The sequence below is a fragment of the Sitophilus oryzae genome, unplaced genomic scaffold, assembly GCF_002938485.1.
Source record: "Sitophilus oryzae breed Bouriz unplaced genomic scaffold, Soryzae_2.0 scaffold_1517_pilon_pilon, whole genome shotgun sequence".
NCBI lineage: Eukaryota > Metazoa > Arthropoda > Insecta > Coleoptera > Curculionidae > Sitophilus > Sitophilus oryzae.
In genome coordinates, this window is record NW_022146189.1 from 147,929 (window position 1) to 167,740 (window position 19,812).

Genomic DNA, 19,812 nt, shown 5'->3' on the forward strand with positions numbered 1-19,812 from the left:
TAGGCCCAGAAAAGTATGAGGTGGTAGAGGGCATAATTGATGCGTCAAAAAATCAAAAAATTTTGAAAAAATATTCTTGTGTCGAGTGGGAAGAACAAAGGTCCTTGTAACCAATTTTTCTGGTAAAGATCAGGACAATAATTTTATATTTCAACAGGATAGCGGGGCATGCCATACAGCTCAAACTACTAAAACTGGTTTAGGAACATGAACATCAAGGTCCCCTCATGGCCTTCGCACAGTCCGGACCTTAATGTTATCGAGACATGTGGCATAAAACAAAATAAAAATTGTGCCACGATCCTCAAGAAACCGTTGCCCATTTGACGATGATATTAAGTGAATTATGGCAAAATTTTTACTCTGGCGTATGTCAATCATTAATAAAAACCATGCCAAACAGGCTTGCAGTGGTTGCAAAAGTTCATGCCGATGTAACGCAATATTAGAACAGTTATTTTTTAAAGTGTCCGAACATTTAGTTGTCACGATATTGTGCAATCTTTTTGTTTATTTATTGGCCCACGATTTATTTTAATGTTTATAGAAACTCAACTATTTAAATAATCATTAGAAATGTGAGATTTTAATATATTTTTAAATGTAAATAATTCAGTTAATGAAAATAAAAAATTTTAATAAATTTTTGTTTGTCCGAATATTTAGTTGTTAGGGCTCGTACAATGAGGGTAAACATATTTTCAAACTAACGTATACATGGTGTTTCAAAAAACATGTGCCATCTCTCATGGGGAGATTCCTCACGTAAAAATAAGATTTATTTTTCATATCAACATAGGTCCGATTCTGCTTTGTTTCGTAGCTACAGGGAATTATTTATGGTCTTAATAATTTTTGGATTTATTATAATTTTCTTCCAAGTATTTTTAGCGATTCGAATGAAATTTTGAGGGTAAAAGTTACTATAAGTGCTACCTATTTTAATGCTAAAAAAGTGTGGATAAATTCATCAGCGACGTGCATATAGGTTATCACTGGAATTTTTTATAAAAACATGTGCCGCTGACTTTTTTCTTTTGATGTCAAAATTGTCTAAGCCGTTTGATGCCAATTAAGTTATTTCTTAAGATATTTTGTCAAATTCGACCTTGACGCAATTTTATTAATCACAATTAATAAAATAAAAATAAAATTAATAAATTATATATTTTACCTAATTTATTATTAAATATTATTACTATTAGTTACTAGCAGTCCAACATACATCAATTTCAAATAAAAAAATAATGGTATTTAAGATAAATACAAAACACCTAATTTTAAAAAGTTTTAACATCCTGTAACACTAAAACTATGCATTTCCATACCCATGTTTATAGTAACTTTTTTTCAATTTTTTTTGGAATCACTGAGTACTTATTGAAAACTTTCGCAAGTTAATGGTATTAAAATTTTTTAAAGGTTGCTATTAGACTTGAATCAAGGCAAATTAATAAAATTGGGAGATAATCTCATCAGAGAGGCCGAAATCAACAAAATATCAAGAGAACTTTTAATCAGCATTAAACTGCGTACACTATTTCGCTAACAAGAGAAAAAAAATCAGTGGCGTACATGCTTTTTTGGAAAAATATTCCAGTGATATCCCATGTGCACGTCCCTGATGAATATGTCAAAAGTTTTTTAGTTTTAAAATATGTCGCATTTATGTCGCTTTTACTCTCAAAATTTCATTCGAAACGCTAAAAGTATTTGAAAAAAAAAATTTAATTTTGACTCACGTCATGTGCTACTGCGTCAAGACTACACATTTTAGTAGCCTAAATTATGAATATCACTATTATACGGTACTTAAGTAAGAGTATGCAAAATATTGGATTTTATATTTATAGAATTTTGACAGTTTTAAATAAGCAGAAAGAGGAATACTCCAGCTACGAAAAAGAAGAAGAAGAGCAGAATGGTTTCAGAGGAGGAAGATCATCGAGAAGAAATCTGTAATGAACCAGGAAGTTCATATAACATTCATCGATCTACAAAAAGCATGATACAGTGCCAATAATAAAATTATGGGAAGTATTGCACGAATCAAGAATTAACGCAGCTCTGATAAAAGCTGTACAAAATCTTTACCATGGAGGAAAGTCGCAAATAAAAACGGTCAACGGTCTCTCAGAGGAAACTGCTATCACTAAAGGGCTCCGACAGGGTTGCTGTATATCCCCAACACTATTTAAAATTTATATTGCCAAGGCCTTACATCTATGGAAAAGAAAGTGTAACAGAATGGGTATAGAACTAAATGACATATGCTTATACACCTTGCAATTTGCAGACGACCAGGCCATAATTGCAAACGACAAAGATGACATGGAATATATGCGGAAAATAATTTGAAGTCATTCCGCAGTGCGGAAAATAATTGAAGAATATGCTAAATGGAGTCTCACAGTAAATACAGAAAAAACAAAATACCTTCCAATTGGAGCCAATACAGAAAATCTTATTTTGGACAATAATATGGAAATTAGGGATGTAAAGATATCGAACCCAGGTACCTGTAACCTGGGTTCGATATTTACAGGAGATGGAACGGACGAGAGAGAAATAATCAACAGAGTAATACAGGCACGAAGAGTTATCAGATGCATAAATGGCATTCTATGGAGCACTGAAATTACAAAAAACAGGAAATATAATATATACGAGACACTAGTTAAAAGCATATTACTCTATGGATGTGAAACATGGCGACTCACTAAAAGGAATAAAAGGAAATTAGAGACAACAGAAATGGACTCGATTAGAAGAGCAATGAGAATTTCACGGAGGGATAAGATCAGAAATGAAGACATTAGGCAACAGATGGGAATAGAGGGAACAATAGTAAGTGATATAGAACAAAAACAATTAATATGGTACGGCCACGTTCAGAGAATGCACAATGAAAGAATTCCAAAACAAGTCATTCATTGGATACCACCTGGTAAACGAAAGAGAGGACGTCCCTAGAAAACATGGATGGAAGGAATAAGAAGGTCGATGAGTGAGAAAAATCTGACCGAAAATCAATGGGAAAATCGCACAGGGTGGAAGTTAGGCATCGGAGAACGTCGTAGGACGTTCTAACCCGAATTTATAGATATATTAAATAAGCAGATACTTTAGTTTAAAAAAGCTCATTTGAAAAACCACTCAGTGTAAAATATGACATGGTATTTATGGAATCGTAATTTAATGACGAATTGTCTGAGATAAAAATTATAGCAAAATATATTGCTGTATTGAGAAAATATGTTGTAATGACCCAGTATATTCACAAAAATGTTTTTATAAAATATTGGTGTATGAATTTTAAAAATCTGTTATGATGCTCATTTCAAAATTTGAAATTTGGTTCTTTAGAGAGTTTACAGCGTTAAATGTAGTTATAAAAAATAAGCGCCTAAATCAGTGTAAAGATTGACAATAAAGCCTCTCCATACAAAGAAATTTAGAGTAAATCAATAGGACATGGTTTTATCTCGATCATTTGAGAGAGGTCTTAAGAATGTCATTTAATATTTGCATAAGCCAGAAATAGGATCAGCGGACGCTGTAATTTTTATCTGGTAATACCAACATCTTATTTAAGCAATAGTTCATATACCGATTTGGTCATCGAAACTGTGCAGTCTGGATTTTAACGTGTAAGACAGTGATGTATACAGCTCAATGGAAAATCAAATGTATTAAAAAGAGATCAAAATTGGTTCGATACATATCTTTTATGCGGTATTGCCGGATTTTGCATTAAAATTTCAAACCGCACAAGTAGGCGTTTACGAAAAATCTATCTAGGGTTGGAATTTTATTTTTCACTCTTAGTTACTCATTTTACTACAGTTGTAATAGATTATATTTATCTTAGATATAATATTATCTTCATTTCCGTAGTATACATGAAAGTTTTTAAAATAGCTTATATTTTTCTACATACATTTTCCTACAAACGTAAAAAACCCGGCAACACTGTATGCCGCTTTTGATTTTGTCTCTCTGTCTGTCAACCGGTCATTTATATTATTCTTCGTCACACGCATTAAAATCCAGACCACATAGTTTGCCTGATATAGTATTTTCCAAATCCAAATACTACAGAATATATCCTTTCTTTTTGTAATCAATTTCAAAATTATATGCAACAAAAATTTGTAAATTAATTTATTAGACTGATTTGTGTCTTCATACAAATTCTGACTGATTCATTTACAATACAGGGTGATTCACGGCCATGGTACGTTAGACGTTTATGGAGAACTGGTGATTTTTTTGAAAATTTGGATTTTTGCATAAAGATACCTGCTCCATCTGTCTATATTATTTTCGGCGTTACAGTGTTGTCGCTTCATATTAAAAGTGGTAGCACCTTTGTTATATTAAATGGGACATCCAGTATATTATTACATTTTTTGGAAACTACTTTTCAGACCTCCATAATTTTTCTATTATACTAAACTATACCTATCTAACTGTTTCCGAGATAAAAAATAAATCGTGTGTAAAATTGATAAAAACATTATCTTGAATGAGCGTTGGTTTGTGGGTTAAGTAAAGTCGACAAATTCGATGTCTAAATCAGCCCATTGGATATTAAACAGAGATTAAAAAAATATTAAATCAAGCAATAAAATTCTCAAATGGTCGATAATGACATGTATAATGATATAAACCATTCCTGATTGTTTTTGTAACAATTTTAAAATTGTTACAAATATACAGAGTATAATCCAAAAGATTTATGATAGGGGCCTAACAATTTTATTTTGTTAAGTTGCAAGGGCTAAACAAATAAATTTTTATATAACTTGTGTAAGAATTGTTTATCATCCAAAGTCCTATTGAGAAAGACTTTGTAAAATTTGTTTAAATTAACCATATAGCATTGAGAGTCTTGACTATATACTTAACTTAAAACTTTGGAACAGTACTCTGTCTAAACTTACTGGTTTAGATAGAGTAGTATAGACTTGCCAACTTTCAAAATATAAAATAGAGGACGTGAGGAGGAAAGGTTATTAAACCTTATACGGTTGATGGTCTTTCTTACTTTCTTAAAAATATTTGTACTCACAATTTGGTTATAAGACAAACGATTTTCTACAAAACTTTTTATTTCAAAAGGATTAGCAGGTAAGTACACATAAGAAGCTCTCTTATGTGTACTTATGAGAGATGTTTATCGCATCTACAAATATTTTTGTACATAAACACTTCGTTTCTGTACGAACGAGTAGGAGTAGCGAAAGACACATTGTTGCCAAATTAATATAATTTTATTAAATATTGTGGCGATAGACGAGTATTTTTTAGATTTCGGGTTTGGTGAGTAAAAACGAGGACCTTTTCAATCCGTGAAAGAAAAGGAAACAGTACGAGCAAAAAGGGGACTGCCCTCTGGAATAGAGGACAGTTGGCAGGTCTAGAGTAGTTTAATCACATAATTACTATGTTATCTGTGGTTTGGTATTAACTATGTTTTCTGTGGTATAATGATAAATCTCCGTGTCCATGAAACCTTTAGAAAACTATTTACTGGGTGCGTCTCAAAAGTGGCTCACCCCTATAACTTTTATTTCTTCAGATAAAAAACGAGATTTGATATGTCAACATATGATATAAATTAGGATTGATTGACGTATTCAATTGTTTTTGGTCGCTTCCTGTTTCACCGGAAATGACTACAACTTTTGATTTTTAAATGGCACCCTCGGAATTTTTTTAGTTTATTCGAAAGGAAATCACATTCTGAATAGAATGACATATCATATGTCAACTTTTGACATTATCTCTTAATAAAAAATCGTATTTTAAAATTCAATCTAGAGTCCCATGGCTATGTTAAAAACGCTAATTCTTAGTCAAGGAGCCTTGGAAAACTAGATTTGATCGTATAATGTTTTTGTGACTTGTCCTGGCCAGTTAGAAAATGCCCTAAAAATCGTATTTTTAAGCATATCTCAGTTTTTTCACATGGAACGAGGGTGGCGCATTAGCATATTTGGAAAAAGCATTTTTTTACGAATAATTTGATACCACACACGGTATTTCGAGTCAAATTTTCGTTATGAACCGCAAGTATTATAATTTCAAATAAACCATACGCGAAAATGTCAAAAGTTGACATATGATATGTCATTCTATTCAGAGTGTTATTTTCTTGCGAATAAAGTAAAAAAATACCGAGGGTGCCATTTAAAAATCAAAAGTTATAGTCATTTCCAGTGAAACAGGAAGTGACCGAAAGCAATTGAATTCGTCAATCAATCCTAATTTATGTCATATACCAAATCTCATTTTTTAAGCTAAAAAATTAAAATAGTTATAGGGGTGAACCACTTTTGATACGCACCCGGTATATATTAATGTTATAGATTTTTTAAGGATACCTGTATAATTTTTTCTATTTTGTGAACTACCCTTTCAAAACCAGTTTTTACTCATTTATGTATCTATTAGAAACAAAGTTAGGCTCTTATTAATATTTAAAATCTATTAGAAATATTTCGTTTCTATGTATGTAGTTGCATCTAACCTAAATTTAAATTGAGGTATCGAAACCAATACTGGAGATCTCTTTCAGCTCGTCTAAAGTTTTAAAAATGGAAGCTTACGATGCAGCGGTTCTATCCTATGCCCTAGCTACAGCAGCAATTAAAAGTCGTCCTGGACAAGGATTACTAGGTAAGTCATTAACCTCAAAGCAAAATTTATACCGAGCCATTCGCGCTATTTGGCGTGAAGTATTGTAACTAAATGATTAGATTTTAGTCATTAAAATATTGGGGAGTCGCTTTTTATTCAAAGAGGAGCCGTTAATAGTATATTACATGCCGAGGAGAGAAGTGTTTCTGTCGAGAGATTAACTAAATCTTGAGACAATAATGAAAACTTTCCTCCGAGGTTTGTATACTATTTTATTTACAACCACATCATTAATTAAAACATAGGGACAATATTTTATTTTGAAAAAAAAATTAATATGCGAAAATTTGTCGTTTTGTGTTTTGGCATTTCCATATCTATAATTACCTACCGGCATGGTTACCGGTACCAGTGGTTGTTATGGCGCAAACCTTCAACAACAAAACAAACAACTAAGTGACAGTTTTGAATTTCTCGTTCGCTTTTTCCTATGGCTTTTTCGAATTTATATAACTTAGAAAGCCAGAATGTCGTCGGAGAGTTCTAATAATGAAGACTACTTTAATACTGGTACTCCACCAGAATTTACAGAAACTGCAAAAAGAGCAGAAGCCAGTTTACTTCCAGAGAAAAGTAGGGGGCGATATGAAATAGCATTGAAAGTATACGAAAAATGGTGTGCCGAAAAAAATGCTAAGAATATTGTTTCGGAGACAGTCTTGATGGCATATTTTAGCGACATGGCAAGGCAAAAAAGTCATCTACTCTTTGGACTACGTACAGCATGATACGGACAATGCTAGAATTAAGGGAAAAACTGACATATCAAAATATCACAAACTCGTCGCTTTTTTAAACCGCCAGAATGTAGGTTTTAAGCCAAAGAAGTCTAGCATTTTTACCAGGCAAAACTTGGAGGATTTTCTCACGAAAGCACCTCAAGAATTCCTTCCTAGTAAAGTAAGGTTTTTTAAATGTTTTCTTTTTCTGTTTTTAAATATTTATTTTCATTGTTTTAGGTTGCGCTTATAGTAGGTGTGTCTGGGGCATGTCGAAGTGATGAGCTACTGAAGATGAAAACTACGCATATTGATATTTTAGAAAACAAAATTTGCATAGAAATTCCCGATACAAAAACTTATAAGAGCAGATAATTTATGATAACTAACACAAGTTGGATAGAAATTGTGAAAGAATTTATACAGTTACGAAAAGATATTCGTGTTATATCTACATATATAAAATGCTAATGTTTATCTGTGTCGTCTCTACTGAAGTAACGACTTGCTCTAGAAAGTTGCTTTTTTTACTAAAAGATAGCTAATTCGCTCTTCTAAAAACTGTCGTCGCCGGATTTTTTGTTTTTCATTTAACTAAAAAGAATAAAAAGTATCTTTTCTTCCTGATGTCGTGGCGAATGCGCCAGGCTTCAACTAGTTATATATAATAGGAAAAGCTCGAAATCAACCCTTTGGATACAATTCTATATCTAAATTTCCGTACAAAATTGCTAGCTTTATGAAACTTCCCAATGCAAAAACCTACACAGGTCATGCTTTTAGACGAACAGCGGCTACGTTGCTGGTAAATAGCGGAGCTGATATTTTACAGCTGAAGCGTCTAGGGGGATGGAAATCCAATACTGTGGCTGAGGGTTATGTGGATGCATCTGTAGCCAACCAAATGAAACCGCAAATATGATACCTTCAACGACATCGTTGCCATCGTCTTCATGTAGCAATTCAAACTCTTTATCTTCTTTTGTTGACATTAGAAGACCTGGCACAAGTCAGGAGTTAAGTTTTTGCGGCAGTTAAACCTCAATGAGTGAAACACATAATCAGGGCGGCCCACAGTGTTTTGTCTAATGTACAAAAATAAAAAAAATTACGTATCAATGTTGATAATATTCTTATTTATTATATTTTTATTTTATTTATTATTCTTATAACTTATTGAGTCATCAGAAGGAAATGCAACGTAAAACTTCAGCAACAGAATATTTTAGTTATAAGTAGGCTGTAAAAACAAGTGATATTCGGATCAGATTCTGATCGCCATATCAGCTCTGTCATTTCTGTATTTTGACGTTGTTTTGTGACAGGTAAATTTGTGAATATAATCGTGTAAATAATGGATAATATTATCCAAGGTATATACTTTATGGTTTTAATATTTTCATATGAAAATTATGTTCTATACATATATATATTTATGTATCTAGAATTTTGCTTGTTAAAATGCGAAAACAATATATATTTTTACATTTCATTTCGGCTTTTCAAAAATACCCCCAAAAACCCCCTCAGGATTTTAGGCTGATAATAATCTCTAAACTATGTAGTTTTCGAAACCGCAATACAAATTTGCCCCAACTTGCCCCAAACCTTTTTTCTTAATTTTTTTTAGGAAGGGAGATTCATGTAAAAAATCGGTCTTATTTGAGGAATGGTCTGTGTTGCCGAAAAATTGTGAAGCCTTTTAATACCCAATGGTTAAGACACGAATTTAAACAAACTCATTCAGCAGACAAGTAAATATTTTTGTTTAAAAATGGCCGCAAAGTGGAAGGAAAGCAACTCGCTCGCGTTTTGTGCAAAATAATAAAACTTGGCTGAACACCAGGATAATGTTACCTAATGTTAGCCGAAATGATATTAATATGTGATACCTAATAATTAATACTGATTATTGTGATTATTAATGATATTGTTCATGTGATTGATACTGGTGAGGGAACAGATTTATCCCTGCCTCTTGATTTGTCTAATTTAGTGGAAAATGAATCAGAAAGTGAAGATTCCGACTAATTGGTTATTTCTACATTTTTGTTATATTGATCTCTGTTATAAACATATTTCAGTGTTAAGTATACAAAAATATAGATAGATATTAAGTCGATTTCAGTTCAGTAAAGAAAAAAGTAAGAAAACACTATTTATTAAACATTAATATAATCAATTAGCAGGAGCAGAATCCTTCGACTAATTTGTTATTTCTACATTTTTTATATTGATCTCTGTTATGAACCTATTTAGTGTTAAGTATACATAGATGTAATATATTAAGTTGATTTCAGTTCAGTGAATAAAAAGTAAGAAACCACTATTTATAAAACATTAATACAATCAATTATGGCGCGGGCAGAATTCTTTTATTAATTGACTCATAAAAAACTTCATTAATTATGAGTTAAATTTTGCTAATAATATTGTATTTTTTAAATATGAATTATGTGTATAGATACCCTTGAATATGATTGACAAATATAGAGTAATAGTATTATTATACCGGCTGTATAGCAAAATAAATTATTTTTGTCCCCTAGTCCCTATATCATAAAACACTGTGCGGCCCCTTAACAATATCGATTAACGCGTACAATAAGTCAAATTTGACCATTAATTTCAACAAATAAATGTATTAAAATCTTCAATTATTATTGTTAATCTTTTTGCTTATTTTTGTGGATGTTAGATAAGTATTTAATAAAGATATTACAAGAATATTTTGCTTAATTAAATGAGGCGAGAAATAAGAAAAACCGAGTGAGGGAAATGTAGATAATTTGACACTTTCAATTTTTTAAAAGTCAGTAATGTCAGTATTACATATGTGGTTGTAAATAAAAAATTATTTTACCTGGTAACCCTAGTAGTTAGTAGACTTCTCATCATTGTCAATGTCTAAAAATCTGATCATTTAGTTTTCATCCCATTATTGTTACTCCTTTTGCCATATCAGATGGTGATATAAAATTTTCAAACTCACGTTTCTTTTTTTTAAATTTTGTAAGTGCTTTTTGGTTTTGGAACTTTAAAAGGACTTATAAAAATTTAAAAGAAGAAACGTCAGTTTGAAAATTTGATATCACCATCTTATAGAGCTAAAGAAGTAGCAATAATGAGATGTAAAAAATTTATTTTGTTATATCTATTCAAATTAGTGTGTGACCGAAGCTGCTTTTTGAGGCCGAAACCGAAACCGAATTTCGGCTAATATCGTAGTTCTATTTAAAATAAAGAAGTAACTTGCTTTTAAAAGTGACCATTGTTCAATATTAATTTTCTCTCACCCTGTACAACTTTTCGGGTAAAATTTTAATTTGGTTTAACAATACAATACTAAATATCAAGCTATACAATTTAGGTAGCTGTTATTGAAATTTGAAATGTATTCTTCATTTTCACAAAATGTAAAATATGTCAAAATCCTTACACTTTAGGCACGGCACATGAAACAATCGGTACGCCAAATTTGACCTTGACGGAGCCATTATCGTTTCCTAGTCAGGGCCGGATTAAAACGTATCAAAAAGTTTCTCAGAAAATACGACAGGGTCGTATTAAAAAAAAATACTGTAATTGACTGAAACTGAATTTTATTTACACAATACTTTTGTCCAAACAAATGAATCCTCAACCGCGCATACTTCTCGACAAGTAAAAATGAAAAAATCAATTAAATATTTCACTGTAGAGAATAGACAATTAAAATTAAAAAACATGCAACGAACAAAAACATGCCAGGAGTTACAAACAAGAATTAAAGAAATACCAATAAAATATTTATTGAACAATATAAAGAGGCTACGTACAAATTATGCCCATCAATGGCGTAGCAAATTTTATTAATATTCAAATTTCACAAATTAATAAATCCACAATTTTTTTTGAGAAACTTCTATTTTTTTTCATGGCAGGAAACAAAGTAGTACCGCATTGTATTTTATACGGTTACAAAGTGAATTGGTAAACATTTTAAATTCAAAATGAACAGAACGCAACTTGTACCTTTTGTGGGCCTTATTTATATATTCAAAATGTATTGTTAACTTATTTTAGATATACTCATTTTATTTACTTTTATAATTATAATTAAATTAATAGTATAATGATTTTTAAATTTAGTTTTTAATGTCTAGATACAACATTAAATTTTACTAAATATTTAACATTAAATCTTACTAATATTAAAGTTTGTTAAAATTTTTAATTAGATCTTCCTATTTAGCTGAATGTCCTAATATGTATACTACTGTTTTTTTTTCACAACTAAAATATGTTAAAATAATTAATCACATATATACAAACCTAATAGGATCTCTAGGAAACAGAAAGAAACTTTTCTTGAACAACAAAAATAAAACTACTAAAACAAATTATATTACATTATAATAATACTAGCTCCCGTATATAGCGTTTGACGCCTTGGGAGTAGCAAGGTACAGCTTCCCATACTAGAGCCGTTCGGTATACAAAGGAAGGTAATGTGGCTAGCACTACGCTTCAACCGCCTATTGTTTCTCGAAATTTCGCGTTACCTCAGGATTGTGAATCCCAAGTACTCATTTAAGGCTGAGTCGACCTAGGTACCCAAACTATTTTTATTTTAATAAAAATTGTCGGCTGATGAAATGCCGGGTGTGGGATTCGAACCCACTACCTTGAGATTGGTAGACGAGAGCCTGTACCTCTACGCCACCGGGCACCTTTTAGCAATTATAATACATAAGAAACGAAAATAAAACTAGAAAACCCAAATATATCACACAAACAAAATAAAACAACAAAAACAAAATATATCACTCAAGAAAAAATCAAAATAAATTAAGTCGCACTACTGACCCGAATCTGCCGTAACTGTGTGTTGTCGCTGAAAAAACTACGACACTGGTTACTTTCTGTTGATGGAAACGCAAATGGCGGCGTGCGCGAGGATATGCGCGTAGCGTTCCCGCCAAAGCGAGTCGGCCTGCCGTGTGATTTATATGCCGTGCTTTAGGCATATACTTCTTTAATGGAACTCACCTTTATTATTTTCCTAGAATCCCAAAATCAATTAATATATAGGGTGTTTCTTTACAAAAAACCCAACTTTGATACGTAACTTTTTTTGGAGACACCCTGTAGAATTCAAGAAGATGCTTTCAATTAACCTACCTATTTTAATTCCTAAAATTTCATTTCGATATAAACTACCATTCTCCTTGGAGCCCCCGAGTCGTATGAGGGGCGCCATCCTGTATATTGTGTTTTTCAATTTTGATCCAACTCTGGGTTTTGGATCAATAGTTATTATTGTAGTTATTTTTAATTGCCCACTATCTGTCAAAATTCCGTTAGTTTTACTGGATGTCTCCTAACTTAGTTAGTTCAACATACATAGAATAAGATCGATTATGATTTACTACAGTGTCACTAAAATATCACGGCATTATGCAGACATAGACTAAAGTTATCAACCTGGGAGTAATTAAGTAAACTTCTTTAGATATAATAAGTGTAAATAAAGAAAATGAAGAAGGCAAATTCTACAGGGTCCGGCAATATTGCGTCGGGCATCTGTAGCTCCTAGAATAAAAAACCTAAGAATTTTGTTTAGCAAATCTAAAGTATGTTCTAGGATGTATTCCAGGAAAATATTTTAACTTCTATAGGGTGGCTCAAAAAAGTGTGATTGGATCGGGATATTTTTTTTTAAATGGAACACCCTGTATATTATTTCATTTTTGGCTTCCTTTCAGATCACTTTACATAATCGATAATAATTACGATATGATATATATATATATATATATATATATATATATATATATATATATATATATATATATATATATATATATATATATATATATATATATATATATATATATATATATATTTCAATAGTTTCAGAGATAATAAATAAATAAATATATATTTTTCAGCCTTTCTTAAAAAAATATTAAAAATACGAGAACTGTTCTGAAATCAAAACTATATTAGATGTTTACTTTAGATGGTCTGTACTTACTTTGCTATAAATATGGTAATCGAAATATCATATAGGATGTTCAAAATTTTACGCCAAACTTTCTAAAATATAAAATAATTTTTCTTCGTTTTTTTAAACGGAACACCCTGTATATTATTTTTTTCAATAGATGGAGAATTAAAAAATTTACATTTTTTTGTATTTAGAGTATTTCAAAAATTTTAACGGTTTCGCAGATATTCGCGGTTTTATAAAGCTACCCTATGATTTTTCTCTCGTATTTTACCGTTGAGCCAGCCATATGAAATAATACTGCGTGTATCTGTGAACCCATTAAAATTTTTGAAATACTTTAAATATAAAAAATGTTCATTTTTAATTCTCCATCTAATAAAAAAATAATATAAGGGTGTTCCATTTAAAAAAACAAAGAAAAATTATTTTGTATTTTAGAAAGTTTGGCGTAGAATTTTGAACATCCTGTAATGATATAAGATTACCATATTTATACCAAAGTTAAGTATAGACCATCTAAAGTAAATACCTAATATAGTTTTGTTTTCAGGATAGTTCTTGTATTTGTAATATATTTTTTTAATGAAGCTTGAAAGATATATTTTTTTTTATTTATTCATTAATATCTCTGAAACTATCTAAATATATTTATTCATATCTTAGGATTATGTAAAGTGATCTGAAAGGAAGCCAAAAATGCAATAATATACAGGGTGTTCCATTTAAAAAAAATCATCCCGATCCACTCACACTTTTTTGAGCCACCCTGTAGAAGTTACAATATTTTCCTGAAATACATCTTGGTACATACTTTAGGTTTACACTTAAACAAAATTCTCAAGTTTTTTATTCTAGGAGCTACAGATGCCCGGCGCACTATTTACACTTATACTTTATCACCATTTTTTATTTTTTATAAATCATGATTTGTCTGAGCATTTTAATGTTGCATATTTTCTCATATTTTTATACTAGGTATTGCCCCAGGATTACCGTCAATACCGAGTCCTAAAGAAACAGAAGAAGTCGATTCTAGAAGCTATTTGTATCAATTGTTATACAATATGGAGCAAATGATTATTAATAAAACTGCGGTGCCTTTGTCACTTCTTATGGAAGTTTGTAGTATGAAGCAATCTGAAGTCTTAGAGAAGGTTAGTAATAGCAAAGGTAATAGTTTACTTAAGTTTAATGTAATCAAGTCTAGTATATGATTAGCATATACAATGAATGTATATTATACATACATCAAGTTACGTCGAACAACTGAGAAACCGATAAAAAATTTGAAACCCTTTAATTACACAAAATGTTTATTTCTTTACTTCACCATTTTTACAAAATTATGAAAATAATAAATTCTATATATTTAAAACCTAAAAAACTAAAAAAAATAATACATTATATACAGGGTGTTTCAAAAAAGATGTGCCATCTCTCGTTGGGAGATTCCTCACGTAAAAATAAGATTTATTTTTCATATCCACATAGATCCTATTCTGCTTTGTTTCGTAGCTACAGGGTGTTAAAGTCTTAATATCTTTTGATTTATTATAATTTTCTTCCAAGTACTTTTAATGATTCAAATGAAATTGTGTGGGTAAAAGTTACTATAATTGCTACATATTTTAATACTAAAAAAGTGTCGATAAATTCATTAGGGACGTGCATATGGGTTATCACTGGAATATTTTTCAAAAAAAAACATGTGCGCCACTGATTTTTTTCTTTTGATATCAAAATTGTGTAGTTCGTTTAAAGCCAATTAAAGATTAGCTCTTGATATTTTGTCGAATTCGGCCTCCTTGATGAGATAAACGGAATTTTATTCATCACAATAATAAAATTAAAATAAAAAAAATTAATAAATTATATATTTTACCTAATTTTTTATTAAATATTATTACCATTAGTTATGATTACTATTAGTCCAACCTACAGCAATTTCATATAAAAAATAATGGTATTTAAGATAATTACAAAAACACTAATTTAAAAAAATTTTAACATCCTGTAACTCCAAAATTATGCATTTCCAAACCCATGTATATGGGAACTTTTTTTCATATTTTTGGATGAGGAATCAATGAGTATTTATTTAAAACTTTCGTGAGTTAATGATATCAAAATTGTTTGAAAGGTTGCTATTAAACTTATTGGATCAAGACACAAATTAATATAATTGCGTTTATCTCATCAAGGAGGCCGTAATCGACAAAATATCGAGAGACAACTTTTAATCGGCATTAAAGTGTTTACACTATTTCGCCAACAATAGAAAAAAACTTAGTGGCTACATGCTTTTTTTAGAAAAATATTCTAGTGAAAACCCATATGCACGTCCCTGGTGAATATGTCGACACTTTTTTAGCTTTAAAATATGTCGTATTAACGTTTACCCTCAAAATTTAATTCGAAACACTAAAAGTACTTGGAACAAAATTAAAATAAATCGAAAGGTTATTAAGACTTTAACACCCTGTAGCTACGAAACGAAGCAGAATCGGACCTATATTGATATGAAAAATAAATCTTATTTTTACTTGAGGAATCTCCCCACGAGAGACGGCACATGTTTTTTGAAACACCTTGGATAATCTATAAACTAAAAGAGAAAATATAGTAATAAGTTTTACAATTATTACTTATTTACATTACACCTATCTACATACCACCCAAAACAGACCTCAATTTTGCCCTGAATGAAGCCAGGGATACATTGAAATAATCTAGACCAGGATAACAATTATTAACTAGTAAAACTATTCTGTTATATGTCATATTCTGAAACTGGCGGGAATTGAAGTCATTGCAGGCGAGCAGTAGTGATCTTCTAATGTTCCTAGGTGGAACATGAAATCTAACCCAAGCTAAGACATCAGGTGAACTTATCAACCTATTTATTATTCTAAAGAAAAAACAAATCTAAGAATTTCCTGCGAGCCTGCAACAAATTCAATCCCAAAGTACACACTGGGCCCAGTCGTAGACCCCTTTGCGCCACTGTAAAATTTAAATATTTAATAAATCTTCTCTTGGGAAGATTCTAACCGCTTAATATAGATTTCGTAATGCGGGCCCCAAATAATGGATCCATACTCCAAAATACACACAACCAAACTTATATGGAACCATCTATTATTTTTCATAATTTTTGAGACGTATGAAAATTTTGTGGTTATGAATAAAACTTAGTCCTTACCAATGACTTTTAATGAAATATAATCCATATAGCCAGAGAATAGCATATAGCAATAAAAAAATTAATCAGTTCCCAAAATAAACATAATGGAATTTTTTTCGTTTCTGGAACGAAATTAAGATTTAAATTTTTAATAACCAAAAAGCAAAAAGAAAAAGAAAATTGATAATTTTAATTATCCTTGTTGCCACTAGCCTTTATACAAGCTTCTATTCGCGCTTGCACGCTTCTTATTAAATTATCAACATTGTCTTTTTTGGGGTATGTTTTCCCATTCTGCTAATGCTGCATCAATAAGCTATGCGAGATTTCCTGGATTGTTTCGACTAGCTCTAACCCTTTTTTTGAGCTGGTCCTACAGGTGTTCGATAGGGTTTAGATCTGGTGAACATACAGGCCAGTCCAAAACTATGACACCTTCCGTTTCAAGACATTCTCTAGTCACTCTGCTGGTATGGGAAAGTGCACTATCATGCATCAAGTTAAAATTCACAGCACTAAATCAACATACCCCCGTCCCGTTAAAGTTTGTTGAAGTGGTAACAGTGGAGTTTTTACTCCCAGCATAATACCTCCCCAGAATATTACAGTTCCTCCTTTATGATATAGTATAGTATAGATTTGGAGTCTCGCTCGTATTCCTAGAGCTCTGAGCACCTGAATTCGATGGTCATCGGATCTTAGGCCAATTCTGGTCTCATCCGAAAAAAGAACATTTTGCCAATTTTCAGTTGTCCAGTTTTGATGTTGAAGGCGTCAATTTAGCCGGTCAATTTTATTTTGCTCTCTCCTGCTGTAAAACCTCGAGCACGAAGACTTTTTCTTATGGTTTCAACTGAAACAATCACACCTGTAGCTGCCAGAAGTTGTCTTTGTAACTCTGTATGAGAAACATTGGGATTTCTTCTAGCAATTTGAAATTTGACACACAAGGCGGTCTTGTTGTTCAGTTGTGACTCTTTGACGACTTTGTCTGGGCCTGTTCTTGTGTGTTCCTAATTCCAATTACCTTGCATCACTCTTTGGGGCATTCCTTCTCCAGTGAGAGCAATCATTCTTCCCCTCTGTACATCTCTTAATCCAATATAAGGCATTTTCTTTTATTTTTTTGGGTCGAATGAAAATTACCGGACAATCGTGATTTTACTAATGAACACAAAATTCAAAAGAAAATAAATCGCAGCAGTCGTTTATTCTTTATTATCATGTTTATTTACAACAGACAGCCTTATCTTAAAGTTGTATACCAATTTTTTTCCTTGCAAGAAATTTAGTCAGAAATAAAGAGTGATTCCATATTGTAAGTTTGGTTGTGTGTAGGTCTAACATATGAAACATGCATACATATTATACACTTTATATCATTAAAATCATCACACGTACGAATCAGTAAACCCAACATTCGATTTGCTCTGCCAATCATATTATCACAATGAAAATTACCGGACGAAGTAAAACGAAGAGCTTCGTCCAGATAAACTCCCAGATCCTTGACGGTCCCGACCATCCAGATCTCAATTTCTCCAATGCGATAGTTGCCTCTGTAACCACCCTTTTGCGACCAAATATGATATAAGAACATTTACCTATATTCAATCTTTGATTGTTTTTTGCGCACCATTGATGTAATAGATTAAGATCATTCTGTAACAACTTGCAGTCCAAAGGAGACTTGATCGCTCTATAGATCTTTAGGTCATCTGCGAAAAGGAGATAATTAGATGCAAGATATTTGCCAGTATCACCTGACGTCACCTGGAATTCTTTTGACAAAAAAACATTCGCCCTTACCCGCAAAGTTCTGCCCTTTAGGTAACTCTTAAACCAAGACAGAAGAGTTCCAGATATACCAAACAACCCCAACTTATTCAACAAGATATCTTGATCAACAAGATCAAAGGCCTTGCTAAAATCCGTATACAGGGTGCTACAAATTCGAGGTACGAGCATTGGTATCTCGGTAACCGTAATAGATACGAACATGGTTAAATTGGGACAAAGTTGCGTATTGGGATGTTCACCAAGATGCCATCAAAAAAGTTTTAAAAATTTCAAAGATTGCTGAGTTTTTTGGAAAAAATTGATTTTTTTGAAAATCAATTTTATTTTTTCCAGTCGTTACTTTTTCGAAAATCAAAAAACTAATTGCACATTCTCATAGCCACTTTATTAGGGCTATCTGATAGTATTTTTAGATTTTCAAATTAGCTGATAATTTTTGAGATACAGACTCCAACTTATTTTTTTTAAATACGGACCTGCATTTTTTATTTCAGGTTTTGAAAGAACTCGGTCTCCTGTATACAATGATATGCCACACTTTATACTTTTTTTGTTTTGGATACTTTAACAGCAACACAACTATTTAATTATTATTTAAAATAATTTGAAGTCCGACTCTGGTTTCTTAAATTATTTAATCTGATTATATTCATAGCTACAATATTGATCAGCGCTAATTAACATTGAATAAGAAAAATCGAGCCAATTGGAAGATTCAAATAAATAATATCCAGGTCAGAAATTTAAAGATATTATTTTTAACTTTTTTATTGTGAATTTGAAATCTCAGTATGTGATCTAATAATATGCATAATATTAATCATAGTTATTATAAATAAATCAACTTTTACTTACTAGTTTCTAATGTTCTACTTGTTCGAAAGGGTTACCACCGTCCTTATTGCACAAATTTATTTTTCGCTCAATTTTACTTATACCTCTTTGAACTTTCTTCTTATACTTCCGCATGCATTTTGTACTCTTTATTATAAACGTTGAGATGAATTGAGTTCACTTTTACAAATGACGTCAAATAATTTGGCCCCTTGGCGATAGGTCCAGGAATCTCGCTGGACATTATACTGCTCTACCATTTCCAATCCATCTTCCGGGAAAATGATTTGATTGTTTATATTATATTATATTTATATTAATTATTTTATATTATTTTATGGCATTTGATTTTCCGTATTTAATGTTTTACTCCACGTCATTGTTAAGTTTGAAAGCTTATCTCAATATTGTAACGATGAATAGATTAAATATTTAAAAAAAACAGAGCCGGACTTGAAATTAGATTAAATGAATTGTGTTCAAATGTCAAAACAAAAAAAAATATTAAGTGTGGCACATCATTGTACTCAGGAGAGCGAGTTCATTCAAAATCTGAAATAACAAATGCAGGTCCG

General features: G+C 31.2%; 1 protein-coding gene across 1 annotated transcript in view; it reads left to right on the forward strand.

Moving 5' to 3' along the window:
* Positions 1–19,812, forward strand: part of LOC115878534 (cyclin-dependent kinase 12-like) — an 81,886-nt gene that overhangs the window by 57,368 nt on the left and 4,706 nt on the right. Inside the window, 2 exon segments of the mRNA XM_030895058.1 lie at positions 6,584–6,684; positions 14,395–14,573. Of these exon segments, the coding sequence (XP_030750918.1) occupies positions 6,584–6,684; positions 14,395–14,573 (280 nt within the window).